The sequence below is a fragment of the Fundulus heteroclitus genome, chromosome 5 (genome assembly GCF_011125445.2).
Source record: "Fundulus heteroclitus isolate FHET01 chromosome 5, MU-UCD_Fhet_4.1, whole genome shotgun sequence".
NCBI lineage: Eukaryota > Metazoa > Chordata > Actinopteri > Cyprinodontiformes > Fundulidae > Fundulus > Fundulus heteroclitus.
Window position 1 is genome coordinate 27,469,911 of NC_046365.1, and position 24,115 is coordinate 27,494,025.

At 39.4% G+C, this 24,115-nt stretch overlaps 1 protein-coding gene and 1 long non-coding RNA gene across 2 annotated transcripts; one reads left to right on the forward strand and one right to left on the reverse strand.

Moving 5' to 3' along the window:
- Positions 1-473: 473 nt before the first annotated feature.
- Positions 474-11,296, forward strand: pdcd4b (programmed cell death 4b). Its single transcript, XM_012866993.3, has 12 exons — positions 474-579; positions 1,036-1,143; positions 2,807-3,124; positions 4,283-4,377; positions 5,108-5,221; positions 5,333-5,554; positions 7,849-7,946; positions 9,807-9,921; positions 10,188-10,295; positions 10,378-10,488; positions 10,590-10,729; positions 10,822-11,296. The coding sequence occupies exons 2-12, from the start codon at positions 1,101-1,103 to the stop codon at positions 10,880-10,882; spliced, it is 1,425 nt and encodes a 474-aa protein (XP_012722447.3). The 5' UTR covers positions 474-579; positions 1,036-1,100; the 3' UTR covers positions 10,883-11,296.
- A 528-nt stretch (positions 11,297-11,824) lies between these two features.
- Positions 11,825-13,941, reverse strand: LOC105929282. The gene is made up of 3 exons (XR_001166378.3): positions 13,812-13,941; positions 13,285-13,349; positions 11,825-12,019 (listed from the first exon to the last, which is right to left on the reverse strand). It is a non-coding gene; the product is annotated as an uncharacterized LOC105929282 (long non-coding RNA).
- Positions 13,942-24,115: the final 10,174 nt, after the last annotated feature.

The window sequence follows — 24,115 nt, forward strand, 5'->3', positions numbered from 1 at the left end:
AATGTGACATCATGTTAACATATTTGTGCTGTTGGACAGAAGGGTTTTGCTTGGTTAATGTTTTTAAGTCTGCATGTTTACAAAGAGGTTGCTTTGAAATATTTTGGCAAATATTTTCTAATAATGATAAAAAAAATTCAGTTTGGTCTGTCTGATTTATTTGTGTCCAGTCCTCTGCTTGGTTTTATCCGATGAGGTCACGTTGTTTAGGTTGGCAACCTTTTTTCTCTCCCCCCCCCATGCAAAATATACTTTTTTTTAATACAATCACAATACTACCTTCTTCACTTTCATAAATGTATTTGACTTGAAACATCATCCACATCTCAGCTGCGACGTACGTGCCTGCTGTACAACCGATAGGGGGCAGCACTTTATAAACAACACCACCTCGTGGATCTACATAGAACTTTCTAGAAGGAAATGCTGTGCTGCGTTTTGATTGGCTGACGTGAAACAGCCCCCTCCGTTAGCCCAATCAGATGCGAAAAACATTAGGCTGTGTGACTGCGTTGCTGGGTAAGTAAAACAAAAACAACAGCTTGTGCGTCCGAGTCAAAAGCGCTGAGGTGCGAAACGGTAAGTGTTGTTGTTGTTGTTGTTTTTTTTTTTTATCTCATTAGGTAAAACATTTGAGTGTGTAGATTAGCACTTTTAAAACGCCAGGATAGTTGGAAAGGCGATAGCTTCGTTAATTTAAGCTGCTGACCGTTTGATGTTATCTTTTTTACCGTTTGGGCTTCGAGGAAAGATACGTTGCGAGTTAACGAACCGAGAAAACGGTCTTTTTTTTATATGTACACTGCATTTTTTTTTGTTATGCGAAAGAAGCTATCGTCTTTACATAAAATAGCATTCAGGTAATTGTATTAGAGTTTAAATTGTCGTTTAAAACTGTTAGCCATTGTTTGACAATAGTACGTCTTTGAATGAAGGGGGCGTTGTGTGGCGACATGTCTGGACAAATCATCGCTGCACGGCTGCAGCGACATGTATAATATTTATATTTCATCCCCCTTTTCTCCGTTTTTGCAGTTATCTGCGGGAATTCTTGTTTTTGCACGGTTCCGCTGCAAAAAGCCCTTTTTCTACCGTAAACCATGGCAGCTGACTGCGAGGCTTGGCTCAACGCAAACCCTGTTGGTAAGTGTGAAACCTCAAATGCATCATCCGCCGTGAGGAGCGATGTCGGGCAGTGGTGCTTTTTTTTTTTTCAGGTGGAAGTGGGTGATTTCCGTGTTTCCTTTCACTACAATCCGTTGTTTGGTCCACATTTAGTAGGAAAGGGAACACTAAGTGATTTAATGTAAACCAAATGCGATATAGGTTTCATTTCAGATGACTGCAGATAGGTATGCCCAAAAGAAATGTGTCAAAGCAAATTATTTAATTTGAAGGAGCAATAATACGAAGATCATCTGTGTAGGTTAAAAATTGTAAATTCACGGTTGTGAGGAGAAATAACAACAAATGCATATTTAGTTATTTTTAGATATAGCAAGTAAACGTTCAATAGCGACCTTTGAAGAATGCTCCGATTTTTTTAAACAGATTAAAACAGATTTAAATTGATCAGTCAGCAAAGAGGTCACATTTGTTACCGTAGAAAATAATATTTTCACAATTAAAAACTGCAACAAAGAATATTCTGCATTGGGTTGCTTGGCTTAATCTGTTGAAGTGAACTTATATATGTATGCTTGTACAATTTCAGTTTTTGTTTTTAACCGTTTGTTGAAGTATTATATATTTGATAAATTCATAATGTCTTTTGTTTTTTATATATATATATTTCAGTCATTCCTCAAATCTTTTTCTCAATTACTCATTCTTTATTTATCTATCACACACTGTTTTTGATAAACTTTGCAAAAGCTAATGGGGCATTTATCAAACGACGTCACATTTGCCAGGAGATAGTGCTCATGCAGTCAGTTGATTTTTGATAAATCGTTAGTTTAAACCAATAACTACTTGACTAAAAGAAACAAAACATTCACTGTCAGGATAATTAAGCATAGTTTTGTTGGCCCAAACTTCACTTATAATCTGTGGCTGTGTCTCTAAAGGTGCGTTCACACCAAACATGATTTTGGCAACAAAGTAAGCATTTTTGCATGGGTTGCTTGCCTGACATATCTTCGCACAGAGGGCAAGTAGCCAGAAAAACAGAAGTACAATGGCGCCATCTAGTGACGCTTTCACTTCCCTGCCACTTCAGCCTCCTCTCTCACTCTTCTCCAGGCTTGCTCCTTTCTGGACTTGGCTCGCTAGTGATAATTGGCAGAGTCATACAACTGAGGCCGACTGCCTGTATCAGCTTGTCTTCTATGTTGAATGAAAATAACTTAATCTCACCCCTTGTCACAGCCACATCCAGTTCCCGATTGGTTGTCTCATTTCAGATTTTTCAACTCCAGTGACTGTTGCTTCGCATTCCATCGCAGGTATCGCTCTGGCTTCGCTCTAATCGCCAACATCGCGCCTGTTGCATAGCTAGAAACGCGTCTCCTGCCTTCGCGTCACATTGCTACTGTATGGCACCTGTACATAAGGATGTCATGTAAATCAGTCGCTTGGGTCGCAACATTCGCATCTGGTGTGAACGCACCTTTACAGGAATGATTCAAAGGGATAGCAAATGGCATAATGGGCATGTTTTCATGGAGATGTGTCTAAAGTGTAACTCAGAATAGCAGATAAAAAGCTGTTTGTGTTTTTAGAAGGGGAGGGTGCAACCAACAGTCACCAATCAAGTGAATGAAGCGACTGACAGTAGCACTTATTTTGCTTACGTGTCCAACAGGGGTCGAGGACCTCAGCGACTCCTTCATTTCAGGAGAGGAAGACAACGGAGGAAGTGGCGTCTCCAATAAGAACATCAACAACGAGATCAACGGCAACTGGATCTCTTCCCCCAGCAGCAACATCCACGAGGCTTGTCTGAAGGCAAAGGCCAAGCGGAGGCTGCGCAAACACTCCTCCAGGGACTCGGGCCGGGGGGACTCCCTCAGCGACAACGGGGATGTTGGGAGGGGAACCTCTATGGCGCCAACAAGTCCCAAGAGCAAGCTGCTCGACCGCAAGTCCCGCATGGGGAAAGGTAGAGGCCTGCCAAAAAAAGGTAAGATGGCTTTTTTTTTTTTGTTTCTTTTCCTGATTGGAACGGAAGGACTTCATTAGTTTTTTTTATTACTACCTGAGGATGGTTGTTGTTTTCATAAAGGATTAAAAAAAATGCCATTTTAGAGCCTCTGAAAGTGTTTGTTTTTGTGTTGCTAAAGGGAGATGGACTTATGTGCAGGGCAAAAAGTTATATTTTAGTCTCTTATTATTTTTCTTTTTTTTTTATTTTTTTTTTTATTTTTTTTTTAGTTTTTGTTTTTTTTCTGTCTATCAGCAGCTTGTTTGTGACGTAACTATCATCGCTCATTTAGACCCTCCTCCAGGCGCCGGTTGGGTTTGTCCACTCGCCTTCTTCCCATGGGGCGGCAGACTAAAGGGCATGTCCAGTTTTTCTTGGCACAAAGTCCGTCCTCTTTTGGTTACACAACAGCGCTGTCGCATCGTCAAAGTCGTGTAATTTGAGCGCAGGACTCTTCTGCTTTAAAGCTGCATGCATTTTAAGTTCACGAGAGAGATGCTCAGTGTGGGTGTGCTCATTTTTGTTTTAGCCGGGGACAGAGCAGACAAGGAAACGAGCTGTTTTAACACAGAAGTGGGGCGGATTCTCAACTAATGTAGGATGAGCTAAATATAGTGCTCTGCCCGCATACTGGGTGGAACTTATGGGGGGTTTAAAGGATGTTTTCAAGCTGCTTTGGTCTTGGCCTTCTTAAACTGTCTGCAATCTGCTGTGGCTCACCCTACAGTTGTTTTGCTTGCCCACACTGAATGTGCAGCCTGGTCTCCACATCAGCAGCCGCTGTTTATGTCTTTTAGGTCCAGCACTGAATTCAAGGCGAGTGGAAGAACTGTGAAACGAATGCAGAGGGGATTTAATGTTAGCTCAATGTGAAAATGGATTGTAAGGGCTCAGGAAGAACTGGCTTAAAGTGATCAGTTATGTAGCAGGAACAAAGAAAAAAAAAAAGGCCTCACCTCGCGTTTTCGTTGTCAGCGACCTGCACTAAAAACGGCTCCTGTCTCCGGTTGCTAAGATACGTGAGACACTAACGCTGCAGTTCTCCTCTTTTATTTGTCCTCCCTGTTAAGTTAACACGAGCAGATGTCACGGTGGGGCGACGTGCCGCCTAACATTGCCTCTGACTGTTGCCTGCAGGTGGGGCGGGAGGAAAGGGCGTGTGGGGAAGGTCGGGCGAAGTTTACGAGCCGGTGGAGGTGGACAAGAAAGACCCCAACTTTGATGAAGACCAGGTAACATTTGTAACGTCTCTTGCATTCATTTGCATTAATTCAGCGTTCAGTTACTGTGGGGTTCTTAATAAATAATTACCTGTTTTAAAAATGGGTGATTGTATTAAAAAAAAAACGTTTTAAGTAACTCAAGTTCAGTCGGCTACTGTTAGCTGCTAGCTGGTTAGTCTGGTCGCTTACTTTGAGCTTCTTAACAGACATGCTGGCCTTAGCTCACCAAGTTTAGTTTTACCACATTAAGAAGAATGATGATGATGGCTTGGGGATGCTGTGAGTCTTTAAAATAAATATATTTCTAAAAAGCCCAAATTATTATTATTTTTATTTTATTTTTTTAAGAAAAGGGAAAAATGTTGGAGCCATCTTTAAACCTGCAGATCGGCAGTGCAAAGCAGGCGGTGGGGGAGGGAGCGCTCTTTTTATTCTTTAACATTTCATTAAAATGACCTCAAATTGTGTGAAATTGTGATAATGTTCAAACCAACATTTTATTTTTATTTTTTAAGTTGAGGTTTACCTTTTAATACTGATAACCAGCAAAACATCAGTGCAGAGCTCTGTTCTGCTTCACTAGTGTTTTTAGTTTTGGATCATGGTTTTAAAGGTAAACTAGATTATTATTATTATTATTATTATTTTTTTTTGGTGTTAAGTTTTTAATGTGTTTTGGTCTGGACTGGACATGTGTCCTCCTAACACAAGATCGTGCAACACAACTGTGCTTTGGCAGGAGAACTGTGTGTACGAGACCGTGGTGCCTCCGCTGGATGAGAGGGACTTCGAGAAGACTGTCGCCCCCATAGTGCAAGAGTACTTCGAACACGGAGACACCAATGAAGTAGCTGTGAGTGCCCCCTGTGTGGCGTAGTGCCGTGCAGGAAGCAGCCTGCCGCTATGTCCTTCTCTGGAACCCTGAATACCGCCGCAAAGCTAAAGTCCTTCTCCTTTTTTACAGGAGCTGCTCGCAGACCTGAACCTGGGGCCCATGCGGAGCGAGGTTCCGTCGCTCGCCGTGTCTCTGGCCCTGGAGGCCAAGGCGAGCCACCGGGAGCTCACCTCCAGGCTGCTGGTGGACCTGTGTGGAAGCGTCCTCTCCCGCAGCGACATGGAGGCTTCTTTTGACAAGCTGCTGAGAGAACTGCCCGACCTGGCGCTGGACACACCTGGAGCACCTCAGGTGAGTTTCCAAAACCTTGGACTGAAATGTGCGTTAAATCTCAGTATAGGTACAGCTGGTGTATGAAGGCTTGTTGGGGAACATTGGTCAACAAACGGCATCATGAACCTAAGAGCCCAGCTGACAGGTCAGGGATGAAGGGGTGCCATGTAGGGCCACCATGAACACTTGGAGGAGGGTGTTCTGCTCGGACGACACTAGAACCGGACCCTTTGGCCTTTGAGCCAAACACGATGTGTGGCGTGAGAACCGTCTACCCATCAGCCTGAGCTCACCAATGTCCTGGTGAAAGAAGCACGGTCAGGGAAGCTGATGGATGGCTGTAAAAACAGCGATAAGGCAGCTGGAGATAAAACCCCAAAAGTCATTGCAGCTTTTCACCATTTTTTAATTTTACTTATAAAAACATGTAAGCCCATGTATCTCCTTTCTTTACAATTGTTACAACTCTACGTTGATCTGTCACATGTTGCACAATAAATTAAAGTTTGGGGTTGTAATGTGACAAAGTGGGGGGAGGAAGACAGGATCTTTTTAGATTTTTCTGTAAAAAAAAACATACAGGACTGTCTCAGAAAATTAGAATATTGTGATAAAGTTCTTTATTTTCTGTAATGCAATTTAAAAAAACAAGAAATGTCATACATTCTGGATTCATTACAAATCAACTGAAATATCACAAGCCTTTTATTGTTTTAATATCGCTGATTATGGCGTACAGCTGAAGAAAACTCAAAAATCCTATCTCAAAATATTAGAATATTTCCTCAGACCAAGTAAAAAAGAAAAATTATAACAGCAAAACAAAATCAAACATTTGAAAATGTCCATTAATGCACTCAGTACTTGGTTGGGAATCCTTGTGCACAGATTACTGCATCAATGCGGCGTGGCATGGAGGCAATCAGCCTGTGGCATTGCTGAGGTGTTATGGATGCCCAGGATGCTTCAATAGCGGCCTTTAGCTCATTTGCATTGTTGGCTCTGGTGTCTTTCAGCTTCTTCTTCACAATACCCCACAAATTCTCTCTGGGGTTCAGGTCAGGGGAATTGGCAGGCCAATCAAGGACAGTAATGCCATGGTCAGTACACCAGTTACTGTGAGAATCTTATGTCGTCTCTTAACCACTACCATACTTGTGATTTAGTTTACTGAACCAAGCTGAGTGTTTTTCAAGGCTCAGGAAACCCTGCAGTGTTTCGAGTTAATTAGACGATTCAAGTGATTAGTTGAATAGCCTACTGGTATACTTTTTCACGATATTCTAATATTCTGAGATAGGATATTTGGGTTTTTTAAGCTGTAAGCCATAATCAGCGATATTAAAACAATAAAAGGCTTGCGATATTTCAGTTGATTTGTAATGAATCCAGAATGTATGACATTTCATGTTTTTTAATTGCATTACAGGAAATAAAGAACTTTATCACAATATTCTAATTTTCTGAGACAGTCCTGTAAATAACCATGAAAAAGAGATTCATGGAAGTTTTCTTTTTTTAAAAACAAACCTGACAGCCTGGCTTTCACTCTGCTACCTGTTTCGTTTCTCTCGGCATTTAAACTCAGCTTGTGGTTTAGCGGAGGGGAATAACGTCGTGGTTTCGTCTGTCGGTCTGCTAGAAGAGCCCGTGTGTGTGTTTGTGTTTCCTCTCAGTCTGAGCCGACATGAAATCTCTCGCCATTGTCTACCGTTTCTGGTGAAAAGCAAGCTCAGCAAAGAGGGGTTAGCTGTGGGCCCCCTCCTCCTTATGCCGTCTGATTTATCTGACCAGTCATCTACTCCCTGCGCTCTCTCGCTCGCCTCTTTGTGGGTTTGTTGGGGGGGGGGGGGCATTATGACTCTGCCCTTCCCCCCACTCCGCACTGCACTTTCACTCGGGGGTTCTCTCGGTTTCGCACGCACTCGGCCGGGCCGCTGCGCCGCACCGTGTTGTGATGGAGCTGCCTCTGGTCTGTGTGAAGAACAATGAGCGCTTGCTTTGTGGAGGCCAAAAGAGCAAAGCCGGCCCTTTGGTTTCCTAAACATCGTCCGCTCCGCGCTGCTGTAAACAAAGACGCCTGTGCCCCAGGGGCCAGCGTGTGTTTGGGATGCTCATACCTGTGGCACAGCACTTCTGCTTCAGTTGGGTTTTCACGGCAAACATTAAAACGTCTCACCTGCCCAGCGTATTTCTAATAAAACGTACAGAAAACCAGTTTAACGAAGGAAAGTTTTGATTTATTCCACAGGTCTGGTGCTGTTTTAAAGGTTTTAAAATGTCCCTCCTTCTCATTTATGTTCTCCTTCCAGTTGGTCGGCCAGTTCATCGCTCGGGCCGTTAGCGACCAAATATTGTCCAAAAGCTACATTGAGGGCTACAAAGGCAAAGTCGACTGTGATCATGCAAGGTAAGCAACTTTTACTGAGGCACTTGTTTCATGTTGTTTGTTTACTGCAACCATGCTGGGAGTACGACGCAACACAGCAGCTCACTACCTGGTAGAGAGGGCCTTATTAAAGCCTCTAAAACCAAATCAACAATGTGATAACATTAAAGCAAACAGAGCTCTGGTGTCGGCAGGTATCCAAATTGCAATATTAAGAATTAATCAGACGTAAATAATTGTGGATCAGGGAATTGTGGGAAGAACTCGTACTGGATGCTTGAATCGCTGCTGTTGAGCGAAGAGCTGTTTGGTGAAATCTATTGAAATTAAACGTTTAAAAAGCAAATAAGCATTATTTCTTTGTTTGTATTCAAACTTTGTTGTTTTAAATTAGTGGTGAGGAGGAACATTTCTGTCCCATTTATCTGCAGTAATGGGACTGGAATGGAGATTAGATTACAGCACAGTTCTGAATCGGAACGGCTCCTTCAAACTGCACTATGGATTTAGGGGAAAAAAGTAAAACCAGTTGTTAAAATACCTGTTTTGCAGTTGAAACACTTCAGTGGATTAGTTATGTCTTTATGAACCAATATCCAACATGCCTGAGGAGGACTCTTAAAAAAATATGTCTTTTTTTTTTTCTCCATTTAGTCCAAACAAAACAACAACCCAACTTCGTTATTCAGGACCATTAATCTCACAAAACGTCAGATTTTGCCAGTTGCCATCTGTAGTTGTTGACAAATGAGGTAAAATACAAATAAATCCATAAAGTAAAAAGAGGTGTAAGATGGTGTCATTGCATTCAGATACACTACAGAAGGCTAAATATGTAGTAAATGTCTGTCTAAAGTTACATTTTAGGACAGAAGTGATTTTCTTGACCTGCGTTTAAACCGAGAGTTGGCTCCAAGCAGATATTTAGTTTCCTTTTACAGTATTAATTCTTTACCATTTAACATAAAAATCCCTTGGTTTTGCTTCCTTGTTTAAAATACGTTGTGAAAGTGTCAGTTTTCAGTGTGATACAGGGATTCATGCCAAACAGAATCTTCAAGTATTATCCCTGTGTCCAAATACAGTCACTTCTGAGCAGGGATGGGTACCTTTCATATTGAACCGGTACCTGGTTACCGATACTTAATGGTATGTAGTAATAATTGTTAGTTTATTAATAAAATCTCAAATTCTTTTCAATTTAGCATATTTATTTCACAGTATATAAACTTGTCTGAATCTACAAATGAACCGTGTGAAATAATTTATGAATTTTAACAGGCACAGAGTGAATTAGGTGAATACGGGATTGAAGCAGCAGTGACCAGGTGCTTCCTCAGATTAGAAGTATTCCCACCGCTGGTCTGCGTCTCACAAACATTGCAGGGAGCTAAATCTGCAGCACATTTTGGAAAGTGGAGCCATTTTCTACCAGCCATGCTCTGTTGGACCAGCTGCTACTGACGTCATCACGCTTGGTTGCGTGCAATGCTGTGTTCATGTTCGGCATGGAAAATCACCCACTCTTCCACTCCCTCGTTATCATGGTGATGTGTTTAGGTACCAAAACATTGTACCGTTTCATTTCACGTGACTCGGTACCCGGTAGTACCAACGGCATTCGGTTGGTACCCATAAAGGTACCGAATTCGGTACCCATCCCTCCTTCTGAGTCCAAAACGCTAGGATGGCAGTGGCCGGTTGTTGTACTCCAAGATACGGGACATTTCACTTCAAAACGTACCCAAATTGTTGTTTCAGTAAATAAAACTAAATATTAAAATAAACACTGTACCAAAATTCAATGAAACCTGACCTAAATTTACTAGGAATCCCCCGCCCATCAACCCAGTGATTTATTTGCTTTTATTAAATCTGCAGAGCGGCACTAGATCGAGCAGTGGTGCTGCTGAAGATGAGCATGGGGGGTCTTCGCGTTGACAACCACTGGGGGACGGGAGGAGGCCAGAGGCCGGTCATACAACTCATCAAAGAGGTACAGTACTACCGCCTTCTGCATTTATGAAGACAAGCAAGCTTTTGACAGTATTTCGGATTTGGGTATTTCCGCGCAAACAAAGTACCACCATTATAATCTTACTGTAGTCGGGGAATGGAGGCTTATTATTATTATTACTATTATTATTATTATTATTATTATTATTGTTATTATTATGAGGTAACTGAAAAAGATGGCTCCTCTGCCTGACTGGCATGACAAACCTTTGAACTAAAGCTTTCATTACGGCTTGTGTTTTTTAGATGAACCTGCTGCTAAAGGAGTACATCCTGTCTGGAGACGGCAAGGAGGCGGAGAGATGCCTTCGAGATCTGGAGGTCCCACATTTCCACCATGAATTTGTCTATGAGGTACATGCAGGCCTTCGTCTGTTTCCCCGTTGTTAGAGCCGCTGCTCTGCGACGCTAAGAAAAGCTGTGGCGCTCTCCTCAGGCAATCGTGATGGTGTTGGAGTCCCGAGGGGAGAAAACATTCAAAATGGTGCTGCAGCTACTCAAGTCACTCTCTCTGTCTTCCATCATCACTGTGGACCAAATGCGAAGGGTAGGGAGCCACCTGCTGTTCGAGTGGAGCACTGCAAATTGAGCTCGTCTGTCGGCGAGGAGGATTTGTTTTAAATGACAGGCGCATCGTCTCTCTTGCAGGGATATGAAAGAGTTTACATGGACATCGAGGAGATAAACATTGATGTTCCTCTCGCCTATTTCATTCTGGAACAATTTGTGGATAAGAGCTTTCGCCTGGGAATCATTGGTTTAAAGTTAAGAGATCAGTGTCCCCACCGGTGAGTGCTTCGAGTTTTCTCAGACAATTTAATAAACATCTGCTACGACCTGAAGGTGTTTAACTGATCGCGCTCTTTTTGATGTTTGTTAGGAACCGAAAGAGGTTCGTCAGCGAGGGAGACGGCGGAGTTGTGAAATTTGAACGGTACTGAGGAGGCCTTTTTTACGAGCCAGAATTCCTGAAAAGAAGTGGACAAACGTACCGTTTTACTTGCATTTTTTTTTTTTTTTTTTTTTTAGAAAAAACAGTGAAGTAAAATGTTCTCCCTTCTAACGGTATAATTCTGGGTAAACAAAAGCAGCACTTTTGGTTTAAACTGATGTGGACCACTTTTCTCCAAAGTGTAACTCTACATTTACATAAGCTATCCCTTAAAGTGCCATTCCGTGTTTTGTACAGTTGTTTTTTTTGTTGTTTTTTGTTTTGTTTTCCGATTTTACTGCCACTCCTTTTGTGTTTTCCAAAAGCAGTGTTTGTACCAAGATAACTAACTTGTGATAAGAGCTTTATGAGTCTGTGGAGATCATAAAAAAAATAAATAAAGGGAGGATGATCATTCAATGCATCATGGGGTGTAAACTGATCGCTGTTTTGTATGCTGTGCTTTGCCTTTTCCTTTTATCTCCTAGAACACCTGAAACAGTCCATCAGAAAGTAAAGTTTGAATACAGAAAAACAAAAAAACACCCATCAGATTAACTCCACATAATGGTTGAAAGAGGTTATTTTTGGAGTGAGTGAGAGAGTGACTTACACAAGAATTTCTTTGTTTAACGATTCAATCGTAAAATATTACATTTTATTGTCGTTAACACATCATTCACTACAGGTTGCACAATTGTTCCAACTGTATGCTACAAAAAACTGTTAAACCGTTATATAAAATAATCTTAAACAAGACGATAAAACAATCTGACGGGCAGCAGATTATACCAACTAATTTGGAATGATTCTCGTTATGGCCACCAGAGGGCTTAAACTCGGTCCGCTGCTTCTGCTCACTGAAAAAAAGTCTGTAATCTAAATTTCTTTCACTGATTACAAAATAGTAAAAAAAAAAAAAGTGTTTGACTCATTGGACAAAAATCATGTATTTATTTTTTTTTTTTGGCTTCTCCTCAACTGGGCATGTGCTGTACTTGCTCCTTCATTGCCAGTTCCTGCTGTTTGACGGCCTCTTGAGCCTCCATCTGCATCTTCTCTAATTTCTCGAGGGTGACCGATTTGAGTGGGAGCAACTTTGGCTTACACAGAACCATGGTTGGGACGTCTTCCATGTACAGCTGTCCTGTAGATGAAGCAGCCAGGGTTATTTTTCAACAAAATGGGCTTCTGTGACAAGCTGTATATATGTGAAAGTTTAACATATCAGCATCTTTGCTATTATTAAACTCATTCCACATATTTGATCTATGCTTAATGCTAGTGCCTTACTGCCAAAATAAAAGCTAGGGAAATTACAGGACATTCTAGCTAAAGCATCTTGCAAAACCTTTCATAACCCTCGAACATTTTCACATAACAGCATAGTTAGACACATTTTATTAGGATTTAGTGAGACCAACACAGAATAGTGTGAAAATAATTATATTTATTTTTGCAACTGCTATTTTTGAAAATTGTATCCAGTTCACACACCCTTTAGCTCTAAATAAAATTCAGTGCCATAATCAGAGGAAGCCACGGGTTCCAGAGAAGAGAAAAACTGTAGGAGCAGCAGACATCCACACCTCGGGGAGGAGAATCTGACAATTAATGGAAGAAGATTCACTAAGATCCAGACTAAAGTAACTTTTTAACCCACAAGCAAGCGTGGAGGAAAACTAACACTGCACATCACCCAGAGCAAACCATTCCCAGTGTGAAGCATGGAGGTGGCAGCTTTATGCAGTGGGGATGCTCTTCTCCAGGAGGACCAGGGAGGTGTGAGTTCATGGGAAAGTGGATTGAGTTAATAAAGCTTAGTCCTGAAAGAAAACCTGGTAGATACCGGAAAATGCGTATATCTGGGGTATATATTTCATTCATATATATATAACATTCAGCAGGGCGATGACCTTAAACAGGAAATAATTTTGTCACTAAATATTCAAAGCTGGTCCACGGAATACCGTTAAACGCTTTCAAATGCTGCAAAAAACATTGCTTTTGCTAAAACAGTTTCTTAATAATATGGACACAGAGGGACTAAATGTATAGACATTCCACACATTTTAACTGTAAACAATTTGGAAAATCCTATATCACTTCCCTTTAACTTCATCAATATGCACTAAGTGTATCACAGAAAATCCCAATAAAATACAGTGAATTTGTATCATAATCTGACAGTGAAAAGGTTCAGAGGGTACGGATATTTTTTTATTTTATTTTTTTTTTTTTGCAAATGACTCTACTACTGGTCCATATAGCATAACTGCAGAGCACAAAAGGCGACATTAAGAAGGGAGCACAGAGAAATCTTTGGCCATTTCTGCAAGGGTTGGCATGTGTCTCAACAAGCAGCCTTTTGTAAGCACTGCTGTTCAGATAGCAGACGGCTGCGATGCAAACCTTGCTTAGGCAGAACTTCTCTCAATATTGACTTGACCTCAGGCATTGTGTCTTCTGGGTGCGCACTGAAAGGTAAGCAAAAAGGTTGTTTTTTGTTACATCTATTGTTTTTTAAGAGGGCTCATAAAAATGACATTTAAAACAATAATCGACTCCTCTACCTGGCTTATGTTCAATAAAAAAATGCTGCTTTGCTGACTCGTCAGTGGCTTTATCATTACAATACCGGAAAGTAACCAGAACTTTATTTTTATCTAACAATATTTATTTGCATTTCACATTAAAAAACAAACAAAAAAAAAAAACAACAAAAAAAAACACTGCGTGTACTTCTGCAACATATGTTGCTGCGAATTAGCACAACGCTAATCCCGTGTAGCATTTTAGCGACGATGTGTTCCCTTACGCCTAGGAACATTAACCGTAATTTCACTTTAAGGAAGACCCTCACAAGATTTAGCAGACTGCCTAATGTACTTTAACAACACACATTCCAATGTGCTACTGTATGTTTTCATCAATCCTACCGTGAAGCGCCAGATAAGGGTTGCTGCAGTTGCCAGGCCAACGCGTCCACAGGATCACGTGACGTTCTTCGGCGTTTACTTCAGCAACGCAGCGCTCTCGCACCACCCAGAGGCGGCTTAGAAAACTGAAGACAAGCTGAAGTGTGTCGCATGTTTAGATAAAGATATATATATATATATATATATATATATATATATATATATATATATATATATATATATATATATATATATATATATACTCAAAATAATACACTACAATAATCCCAGATTACCAGTATTCAGAGAAAAAGAGAATGTGTCTTGGGTGAGTGGAGTCTGATGCAACGTCTCTGGCCTTCTTTTTGAGTCTACAGGTGAGGGCAGTTGTGATCTAATAAGGTGTTCCACTGCCCTCACCACCTGCTGCAGGTTCTTTCCGTTCCCTTGAGAACACACAATGCAACAGTATGCCAGGGGGGAGCTCTTACACTGGCTTTTCAAAGTTTGTGAGGGGCTGGGGAGGAAGGTGAATGCAATTTAGCTTCCTGAGGAAGTAAAGTCTTTGTTGGGCTTTCCCAACCTGGTGCGAGATGTGTGTCTACTCCAGGCGAGGTAAGCAGAGATGTGGACACCCTCGAATTTGTAGTTCTCAACCTCCTCACTATTTCTGCCGTACTACTACTACTATTAATAATAATAATAATAATAATAATAATAATAATAATAATAATAATAATAACAATACTGTTACTACTATTACTACTACTACTACTATTAATAATGACAACAATAATAATAATACAACAAACCTTCCTTCTGTAAGCTTTAATCTCAACATGTTGTGTCTAAGGGTGAGCAAGGGCGTGTTATCTAGGACTTAATGAGGTCAGTGTTGCAACATACCTCAGAAACTGGTTTTCACTGATAAGTCTCATTCCCTTGCTTCTCTTGTTTGTCAGCGCAAGATTGTGCAAGAAGCCTTCAGTCCACGACACAGATTCTGTAGGGCAATCACTACGGCTCCTATCATTGATAGATACTAAGACTTGTCCCACAGCTACTGATCATTGCTACAGATTTGAAGATCCAACTCAACAGACTGTGTAGTTGGTCGTGTCGTTGCCTTGCAGGACTAAGGTCCTGGGTTTTACCTGGTGTCTTTCTGCATGGAGTTTGCATGTTCTTCCTGTGCATGTGGGTTGTCCCTGTGTACTCTGACTTCCTACCACAGTCTGAAAACATGCCAGGCTAATTGATTACTCTACAACCTAGAAGAACCATGCACACAGACTCTAGCTTGCCCTTAGGTGTGTGTGTCTGATAGATCTAAACTCTAGACTGCCCTTAAATATGAGCTGACCCGGTGACCCTCCAAGGATAATCGGGTATAGAGCATTGATGACCCAAATCATACAAACCAAGTCAAAGTGCTAGGGAGGAGTATTAATTGTGGACATTTCATAAAAAAAATTAATCATTGTAGGACAGACATGACATTTGAGGAATTAATTCCAGAAATTTGAACATACCTTGAAGAATAATACAATGTATAATAATTTCTTACTACATTTAAAACGCTTATGAACATTCTATATATTTTAATAGAACAGAATAGCATTTCCCACAATGGGGAAATTTGGGCATGGCAGTGACAAAAACATGTGAACATGATGCACCGCAATAGATTAAGTAATAAGGCAATAGCACGCACATTTAAGCTGCTTTATACGGCATTAAAAGGTGGGAGCATACATAGGATTTATTGTGATCACACCACAATATCTTCGTGGCTTCTTTAACATCATCCATGCATACAAATTAGCTTGTATGTACAACGTGGTACAAAGTCGACAAACACCGTCATCATCAGATAAATGATATGGCTCATGTTTTTCGCTGTTCTCAGAATATATCACAGAATGTCTTACTGAACACCTTAACTAGCACTAGGATAGAATCACAGAGTAATTAGCATAAATGATGAGTGAGATGATCATCCACTGTGCATCGACTTATAGAAAGATCATCCGAAAACGAGCAGAGACGCCACATTAGGTACTCAAAAAGGTACTGCCCACTCACCTTGCTTGCATAGTTTGTTATGGGGAAAAGTAATGTAAGATCCTTTTTAGATAAAGGGACAAATAATATCCCTATGAAAGGGTTTAGATGTCTTCAAAAAGCATGTACAATTTATAGATCAATCCTGTGTTTTGCTTTTAAAACTAACCTGAAACCATTATTGTTTTGAGGTCTTTCAAGAAGAATGTGTTCCAACTCTTTAGAGAATAAACGTGCCAATTGCAATTGCAATTTCCATGTTGTGTATCTTGCCAGTTTTGTATTTTACCATTTGCAATAAAAGAACGACAACATGGAATCAGGTAATGTCCCATGAAAAAAAGAGCTTGCATACTTCAGATGTGTCCACATCCGTTATTTAAAATCTGTTTCTCAAAAGCAAGACTTTGCCATCAGTTCAGTCCAAAAGTCACCATTTCACTGTTGACATTATTAAGATATCATTATAATGTTTTTCTATCATTTTATATTATTATCTATAATTATGTTATTGTAAATAATACATTTATTTCCAAAATTACATTAGTCCATCCCTTGTCATCAGCTTATACAGGAGGTATCTGGAATATGCAGTTTCTGGGTCTGAAGGAATAGTTAGTCCCCTAAGTGGGTTTTGGGTCTATTCCTGGTTCTGGTTTCAGTAAAAGACGCCCCTTAAAACCACCAAAGGGAAGTGTCCAGGATGCTGGAACTACCTCAGTTGAGGTGCTGCTCTACTTTGAGTGCCCTGTGGATGAAGGAGTTCTTCGCCTCGTCTGTAGGGCTTAGTCCTGAGAGCTCATTTCATTTCTTGAGCCTCAACAGATAGGAGCTGTGGACATATTACTGCAGATGAGGCCCCAATCTGTCCAGCCATCCCTCTCTCCATCCTTGCAACGCTTCCAAAAAAGACACAGAGATCCTTAAACTCCTCCGCTTGAGGCAGAGACTGAGCCTTCAGGCCACAGAATTAGCTCTCAGTGTCTGCTGGTTTGGATTTATGTTTCATTGAAAAACAAGTAATTCTTCACATTTAGTCAAAAACAAGCAAGTAGAATTTTTTATTTTTTTTTGGTTTGATATTTGTTTTTTTGGTGTGTGTCTAAGATAAAAGGAAAACAACATAACCAAAAGAGGAAACATTCAAAATTGGTCCGTTTTCTCATATTTAGACACCTTCAACACCTCAATTGGCCTTAGCAAAGACTATGCTTTCTCCCTATACATCACAGCAGTTGTTGGAGTTTCAGGAAATCAGAATAACTTGCAATAAAAAAAAATAAAAATCAACTACGTGATTTTTTTTTCACTCATCATTCAAACCTATCAAAAATGTTATGTTTTTTTTGTAGCTCTACGTTAAATGCTGGAAACACCTTTGGAGAAAACAGCACCTCCTACAGTTCGAGTTTACCATGATATTAGGATTGGGTGCCAGTGTAGTCATAAAAAAACGGCACAGAATTTAGTTTCCCTTTGCTGGGGATTATATATATATATATATATATATATATATATATATATATATATATATATATATATATATATATGTATATGTGTGAATAAAATGTATTATCTCATTTTTTTTTCAAGACGAAAAGGAAAGTCGAATTCAGTATTAATCCCTGTCATCTGTTGATGACCACTAAAAAGACAGTTCATGTTTGAATGTATTCCTTTCTTCATTTTAAAACACAAATAAAATTTGCACTTGCATTATTTTTATTAATGGTTTCAAAAGAGAAAATCCAGGCACCAAAACACAGACCCTCCTTTTCGAATGCACTTTCTCTTCTGTAGGCCACTTTTCAAAGGTGTTTTTCCTGCATAACAAAATATAGTTGAACAAAAATAAATGAAATAAACCTTCTATTTAAAATTTTAAATGGTATGGGCGAGGATAAGCATTTTTAATATAATTGATAGCATTTTTTATCACACTAAGCTCGATGTCATGGTTACTGATGTCACAGGATGAAGCACATATTATGATAGGCAAGTTGTGGACTGAATAACAACCTTTTTTTCTATTACTCAGTTAATTTTTAGCCCATATGTTCTGATTGGGTGGTTATAAGAGGACAAATTTACATATACAGTTACTAAATAATCACAGAGTTTTAAAGGGTTTGATGTTGGAGATTTAAAGAACAATGTGTGAACAATTATAAGGCATATTAATATTTTAACCATATCATGTTTCAATACATATTTTCTAATTCCAAGTTGTATAGATCTGAATTCTTATTGGATTTAAGCAGATCAGATTATGTGTTTTTGTGGGAGGATTTGGTTTAAGGACATTGACTCCCTGTAACATTGTGTGCATATTATTAGGCAACTTGTATTCCTCAGCCAAAATTGGACAAAAAAAAGTTTGGTTTGCTTCAAAAAGTCAAAAACGTGGAAGTCTTTAAGCAGGATGGAGCACATTTTTAAATTGTCAAGACATTGGAGCATTATTACAGAACTATCTAACATGTTGTTGCAAATAATCAACAAGGTTTCAAGAAATGCATTGATTAAAAAAATATACAAATTAACTGAGAAAATAAAATCAACATTGAAGCTACCAGGAATTAATTCTCCTGCAGTGCTGTCATATTTTCTGAGCTGCAACCAACCTAAAGGGCCTATAAGTACAAGATGATCAGTCCTCTGAGACAGGGCCCAGGGAAGGATGACTGAAGTTAAACCTTTACTGAACAAAACACATGAGCTGGAACTATACTACAAGACTGGGTCAAGAAATACCTGAAGACAGTTCTTCAAATGTTGTATGGACTCTTGAGACGCGAGGGATTCTGGTTGGACAAGATGTGCCCGTTTAGCTGGCTCAATAACAGGTACAGAACTCAAATGTGTCATGCTGTACTAAGGTGGAGGTGGGGTACTGGTGTGTGCTCTATACTATTAAAGATGAGGTGGCTGGACATTTTCAGGTTAAATGTGGACTTAGAATGAACTCCCAAACCTACTGTCAGGTTTTAGGTGACATTTTCTTATAGCAGTAGTTTAGAAAAATGCCTCATCTTTAATGTGCAGGACAATACTACATTGCACGACTGGAGTAGTTCAGTGCATGGCTAACCAGTAAAGGTCTAAAAGATTAGATAATGGCACCTTTAAGGAACCTTTGGGTGCTTCTTAAGTAATTTCCCTCTGGGATTATTAAAGTATGCCTGATTGTGATACTGATTCTGACATACAGGAGACCTGTGGTGGAGGAAAGCAGTCCACCTCTCTGATCAGTGTCTGTGAGGCTGTGTTGCTGATACACAAAAAGCTGTTAATCAACTGATCAAGAAAAAAATAGACCTCATGAACGCTTATGGCGTATGACTGTTATTCAAAATAAGGGTGGCTATATTGGCCGCTGAAATGATTTCATTTTTGTCAAATTTTAATCTCACTTTGAAAGAAAAACAAAACAAAAAAGCGAGATAAGAATTCTTTTTTATTCGGTTGTGAAATGATTTGTAATGCCTAATAATTATGCAGATAAATATATTCTCCCGATAAAGCCAAAACTTATTACATATTCAGTTCTGATGTGTAGTAATGTTTTGAGCTGACAGTGCACTGTGGTTGTTCAATAATACAATTAATCTTATAAAGTATAACTTGCAAAATAACTGTACACACAGTGTGTACACCATATTTTTCATTGTACTATATAGTTTCAGATTTCATTTCAATTCAATTTTATTTATATAACGCTAATACGCAACACGTCATCTCAAGGCACTTTACAAAGTCAAATTCAACCTAATCATCCAGACAGATTGGTCAAAAAGGTTTCCCATCTAAGGAACCCAGCAGATTGCATCAAGTCTTGACAAGCAGCGTTCATTCCTCATGGAAGAGCGTAGAGCCACAGGGAGAGTCGTCTGCATTGGCGATGGCTTTGCAGCAATCCCCCCATACTGAGCAAGCACGAAGCGACAGAGAAAAGGAAAACTCCCCTTTAACAGGGAGGAAAACCTCCAGCAGAACCAGGATCAACGTAAACGGCCATCTGCCACGACCGACTGGGGGTTAGAGAAGGCTGAGCAGAGAGACAAAAAAAGCAGAAGCATGCGTTTCAAAATATTTTTTCTCAACATTAAACTTGGAAGAAATACTTACAGCAGTTAATGTATATACAGTATGTTAGAACAGTGCAAAGTATTTCCAGTGACGATTTCTGTTTACTGTACGTTCATTTAACCTCCAAATGGCTCAATGAGCTCAGCAGATAGAAAATAACATTAAAATAACAAAGCTTGTGCATAAACAAGAAGTCTCACTTTAACTTAAACTCTAAGTTTGTGTCTCTCCGGTGCATTTTTGGTTAAAACAAGTATATTCTTGATTTGTGAAATCACTCACAGTAGGTAGAGTAGTCAAAAATGTTACTCAAGAGTAGTGATATTTGAGTAAGAATATTACTCAGGTAAAAGCAAAAAGTACAGTGCAGTAAAACTACTCCTAAAAGTACATTTTGCTCAAAAAGTTACTCAAGTAAATGTAACTGAATAAATGTAACTAGTTACTACACACCTCTGTTTAGCTGGGACAAATAGATCATTCAATTTTTTATTTTTTTACTGGTACGTCTGACTAGTCAAAACATCCATCCATCAATTCTTTGTCTAAATGCGGTTATCCATGTAGGGTTGAGAGGGGGGTGTTGCCCATAGATATCCATAATAAAGGCTAGATGTCTCGTCCGCGCTGCTGGCCAATGGGGGTCGACGTCCGCACGTGGCGGCCATCTTGCCACAGGCAGCTCGCTCATTCGTAACATTGTGTTTCAATGGCGCATGTACTTAAATAACCATAACTTCCTCAATTGTCTAACGATTCTCAAACTGTTTGGTTTGTTAAACAAAAGTCAGACATGTAGTTATGACACTGCACACTTATGAATAATTATAACCATGGAATTTTATATGAAAAGAACATTGAATAGAACATACAGGTGCAATAAATATACACATGCACAAGGTATTTATGTTAAATCAATATATGCTATTAAAACTCAGTGTACAGAAGGGCAACATGATATAGATATATACACACACACACACACACACATAGAGAGATAGATAGAGATAGAGAGAGAGAGATATAGATAGAGAGAGAGAGAGAGAGAGAGAGAGAGATATAGATACACATAGAGAGATACACAGAGAGAGATAGACAGAGAGAGAGACAGAGAGAGAGAGAGAGAGAGATATAGAGAGAGAGACACAGAGAGAGAGAGAGATAGATAGAGAGAGAGAGATAGAGAGAGACACACACACACACATAGAGAGAGAGATATAGAGAGACAGATATAGAGATAGATATAGATATAGATATAGAGATATAGATATATAGATATAGAGATATATAGATATGGGTGTGGGAGAGATAGATATATAGATAGAGAAGAGATAGAGAGAGAGAGAGATGTGGATAGAGAGAGAGAGGTGTAGAGAGAGAGGTGGGGGGGGAGAGAGAGAGAGAGAGAGAGAGAGAGAGAGGGGAGAGAGAGAGAGAGGGAGAGAGAGGGAGAGAGAGAGAGAGACACACAGAGAGAGAGACACAGAGAGAGAGACACAGAGAGAGAGAGACACAGAGAGAGAGACACAGAGAGAGAGAGACACAGAGAGAGAGAGACACAGAGAGAGAGAGACAGAGAGAGAGAGACAGAGAGAGAGACAGAGAGAGAGATAGACATAGAGAGAGAGAGATATAGAGATATAGATAGATATATATAGACACACACACACAGATATATAGATATATAGATATATATATATATATATATATATACATTTATATATATATATTATATATATATATATATATATATATATATATATATATATATATATATATATATATATATATATACACTTTTATTTGGGTGTGATTAATTATTTCACAGTCCTAATTTATTTATATTTACATACATACTTTTATAATATGAATATTACTGTTATAATAAAATATGAAATACTGACAAAAAAGGCTTATTGTGTGGCAACCTCTTGGTGTAGAAGCATAATCCAGGTTTCAAATTAAAGGTAACACTTTGAAGTTTCATGTAGACTATTCAGATTATATATCAGGAGTAATTACACAAAAGTTCCTATTTTTAAACCATTATAAAAGTGACATTTATTTGCTATAAAAATTGGTACAATAGTCCCCTTCACAAGTATATATAGATGTAGCATGTTGAAATCCCCACCTACACTACTGTGATGGTATACACATGGAAGACAGAGATTTAAAAAATGACCCAAAAAACATAGCTTGGCTAATGCCCTTTGAAAAGGACGGTTTTATTGAGCTTCTGTTGCATGTTGTTGCTCTGTAAGCTAAGGTTAGTTATTTTGGCAATGTGGTGCAGCCTTAACTTAAAAAAAACAAGGACACAACCAACGTTAACAGCGTATGGTGGTGGCTGTTTTGCCATAGACAGGTCTGACGAATGACCCACTCTGCTGTCCTGACCACATCACTGTGCCTTCTGATGGAATCACCAGATTTCCATTGTTTTTTAACTTCAGCAGGTGATAGCGCTGGTCCGTGATGGCAGATGCAGCATCTGTTACCAAGCTGGCACGGCAGACATCACAGGACAGCTTCTTCAGAGCCTGTCGCTCAACAAATCCTGAAATAAGAGTTGGTATATTAAAATAATTTATAATAACCATGGGGAAATTAGGGGAACATTTATCTTTTTGGACCATTGTGAGATTAATTTCCCTCAAATTTACACCAAAGATTAATTGTCATACAATCGTTATTGGTGTCAGTATAACCTATATAATTGACCAGTGGTCTCAGCCTTGATAACTTGCGCAAGTAGCCGTGATGCACAACTATGCTGCATGATTAAGTCATTTTTCAACAAGAAAATCTGCAATTTTGACATGTTCAAGCATCAAGAATTATAGCCACGTTAATAACGTTTGTAAGAAACCAAACTGTTTGTAAATCCGTCAAGAATTCAATGAGATAAGAGTATTTGTGTTCGTGCTGATCACTCACCTTACATTAGGTACCACAGAGCACGCCAGAAAGCTTGCCTGAGGCAAGATGGCCGCCGGTGATGACGTTTGAGACTCCGCCGTAAGACATCTAGCCTTTATTATGGATATCTATGGTGTTGCCTATCTCCAGTGGACATTGGGTAAGAGGCAGGCCCGTATTAAGACAAAGCCCCCCCCCCCCTTACCTGTGCTGTCCTCCGGTCAGAAACATCAGACATAATCAAGGGGATTTCTGTAATGTAATTTACTATTTACTAACTTACACAACTACGTGTAGGCATACGAGCAGTGAGCAATATTCAAATATCTAATTTTAAAATGTTGAAATCAAAAAAATCTTGATTTATTTATCATTTATTATTATTGTGACATCAGTGTTCACAAAACGAATAATGCATGGTCTTTCAACAATTTCAAGTAAATAATATAACAATTTATGAAAAATATATTTTTAAAGCATGTGTCATGTGGTGCCCCTGGGCACTGACCCACTGGCCCTTATCAGGGGCGGTTCTAGACCGAATTTACCAGGGGGGCCAAGGTGGGGCCAGTGTTTTTTCACAGGGGCACAGAACAAAAAAATTTAAAAACAATAAAATGTCAATATTCAACTGTGTAATAGTATTAGGTGAGCCACTTGTGGCTCTGGAACTGCAGGTTTCAGACCCCCGATCTAGCAGTTGAAAACTTTGCCCCCTGCTCAATACGGCTAAAGCTAAACGTGAAACATCTTAAGTTTTAAATTCTTTTTAGAGTAAAGCTGTATAGGTAAAAAATAATATTGGTCAAAGTGACCAATCAGTTATGGTTTCTTTGCTATTGCAAATAATTATGAGAAGTTTATTTAACATCATGCTTTTAGTACAGGGGCCATAACAGGGGCCAGGGCCATTTCTACAGGGACATGGGCCCCTGTTGGCCCCTGTCTAGAACCACCCCTGGCCCTTATGGATAATCCGGCCCTGGTAAGAGGCCGTGGAAAGGTCACCAGTCCATCACGGTAGCCAAAAACACATAGGCTACACATTATTTTTGATATACTGTATTAAAAATTTAATTAAAAAAAAGTATTTTTTACTTTCGTATTTATTCATGGTATTATTTAGTAAAATGTCACACCATTTTTTTTTTTTACATTTCATTACCGATTTTATTGGAGTTTTTAAAAAAAAAAAAGCTCAGTGTTTGAGTGCGTTTGAAAGTCTCGTGATAACATTGGTCAGGCGTAAG

Excerpts from the sequence above, each read along its gene's own strand:
- pdcd4b (XM_012866993.3), top strand. The coding sequence starts at position 1,101 with ATGGCAGCTGACTGCGAGGCTTGGCTCAACGCAAACCCTGTTG. Across the intron at positions 7,947-9,806 it reads GTCGACTGTGATCATGCAAG|AGCGGCACTAGATCGAGCAG; the intron begins GTAAGCAACTTT and ends TTAAATCTGCAG. Across the intron at positions 10,296-10,377 it reads ACCATGAATTTGTCTATGAG|GCAATCGTGATGGTGTTGGA; the intron begins GTACATGCAGGC and ends CGCTCTCCTCAG.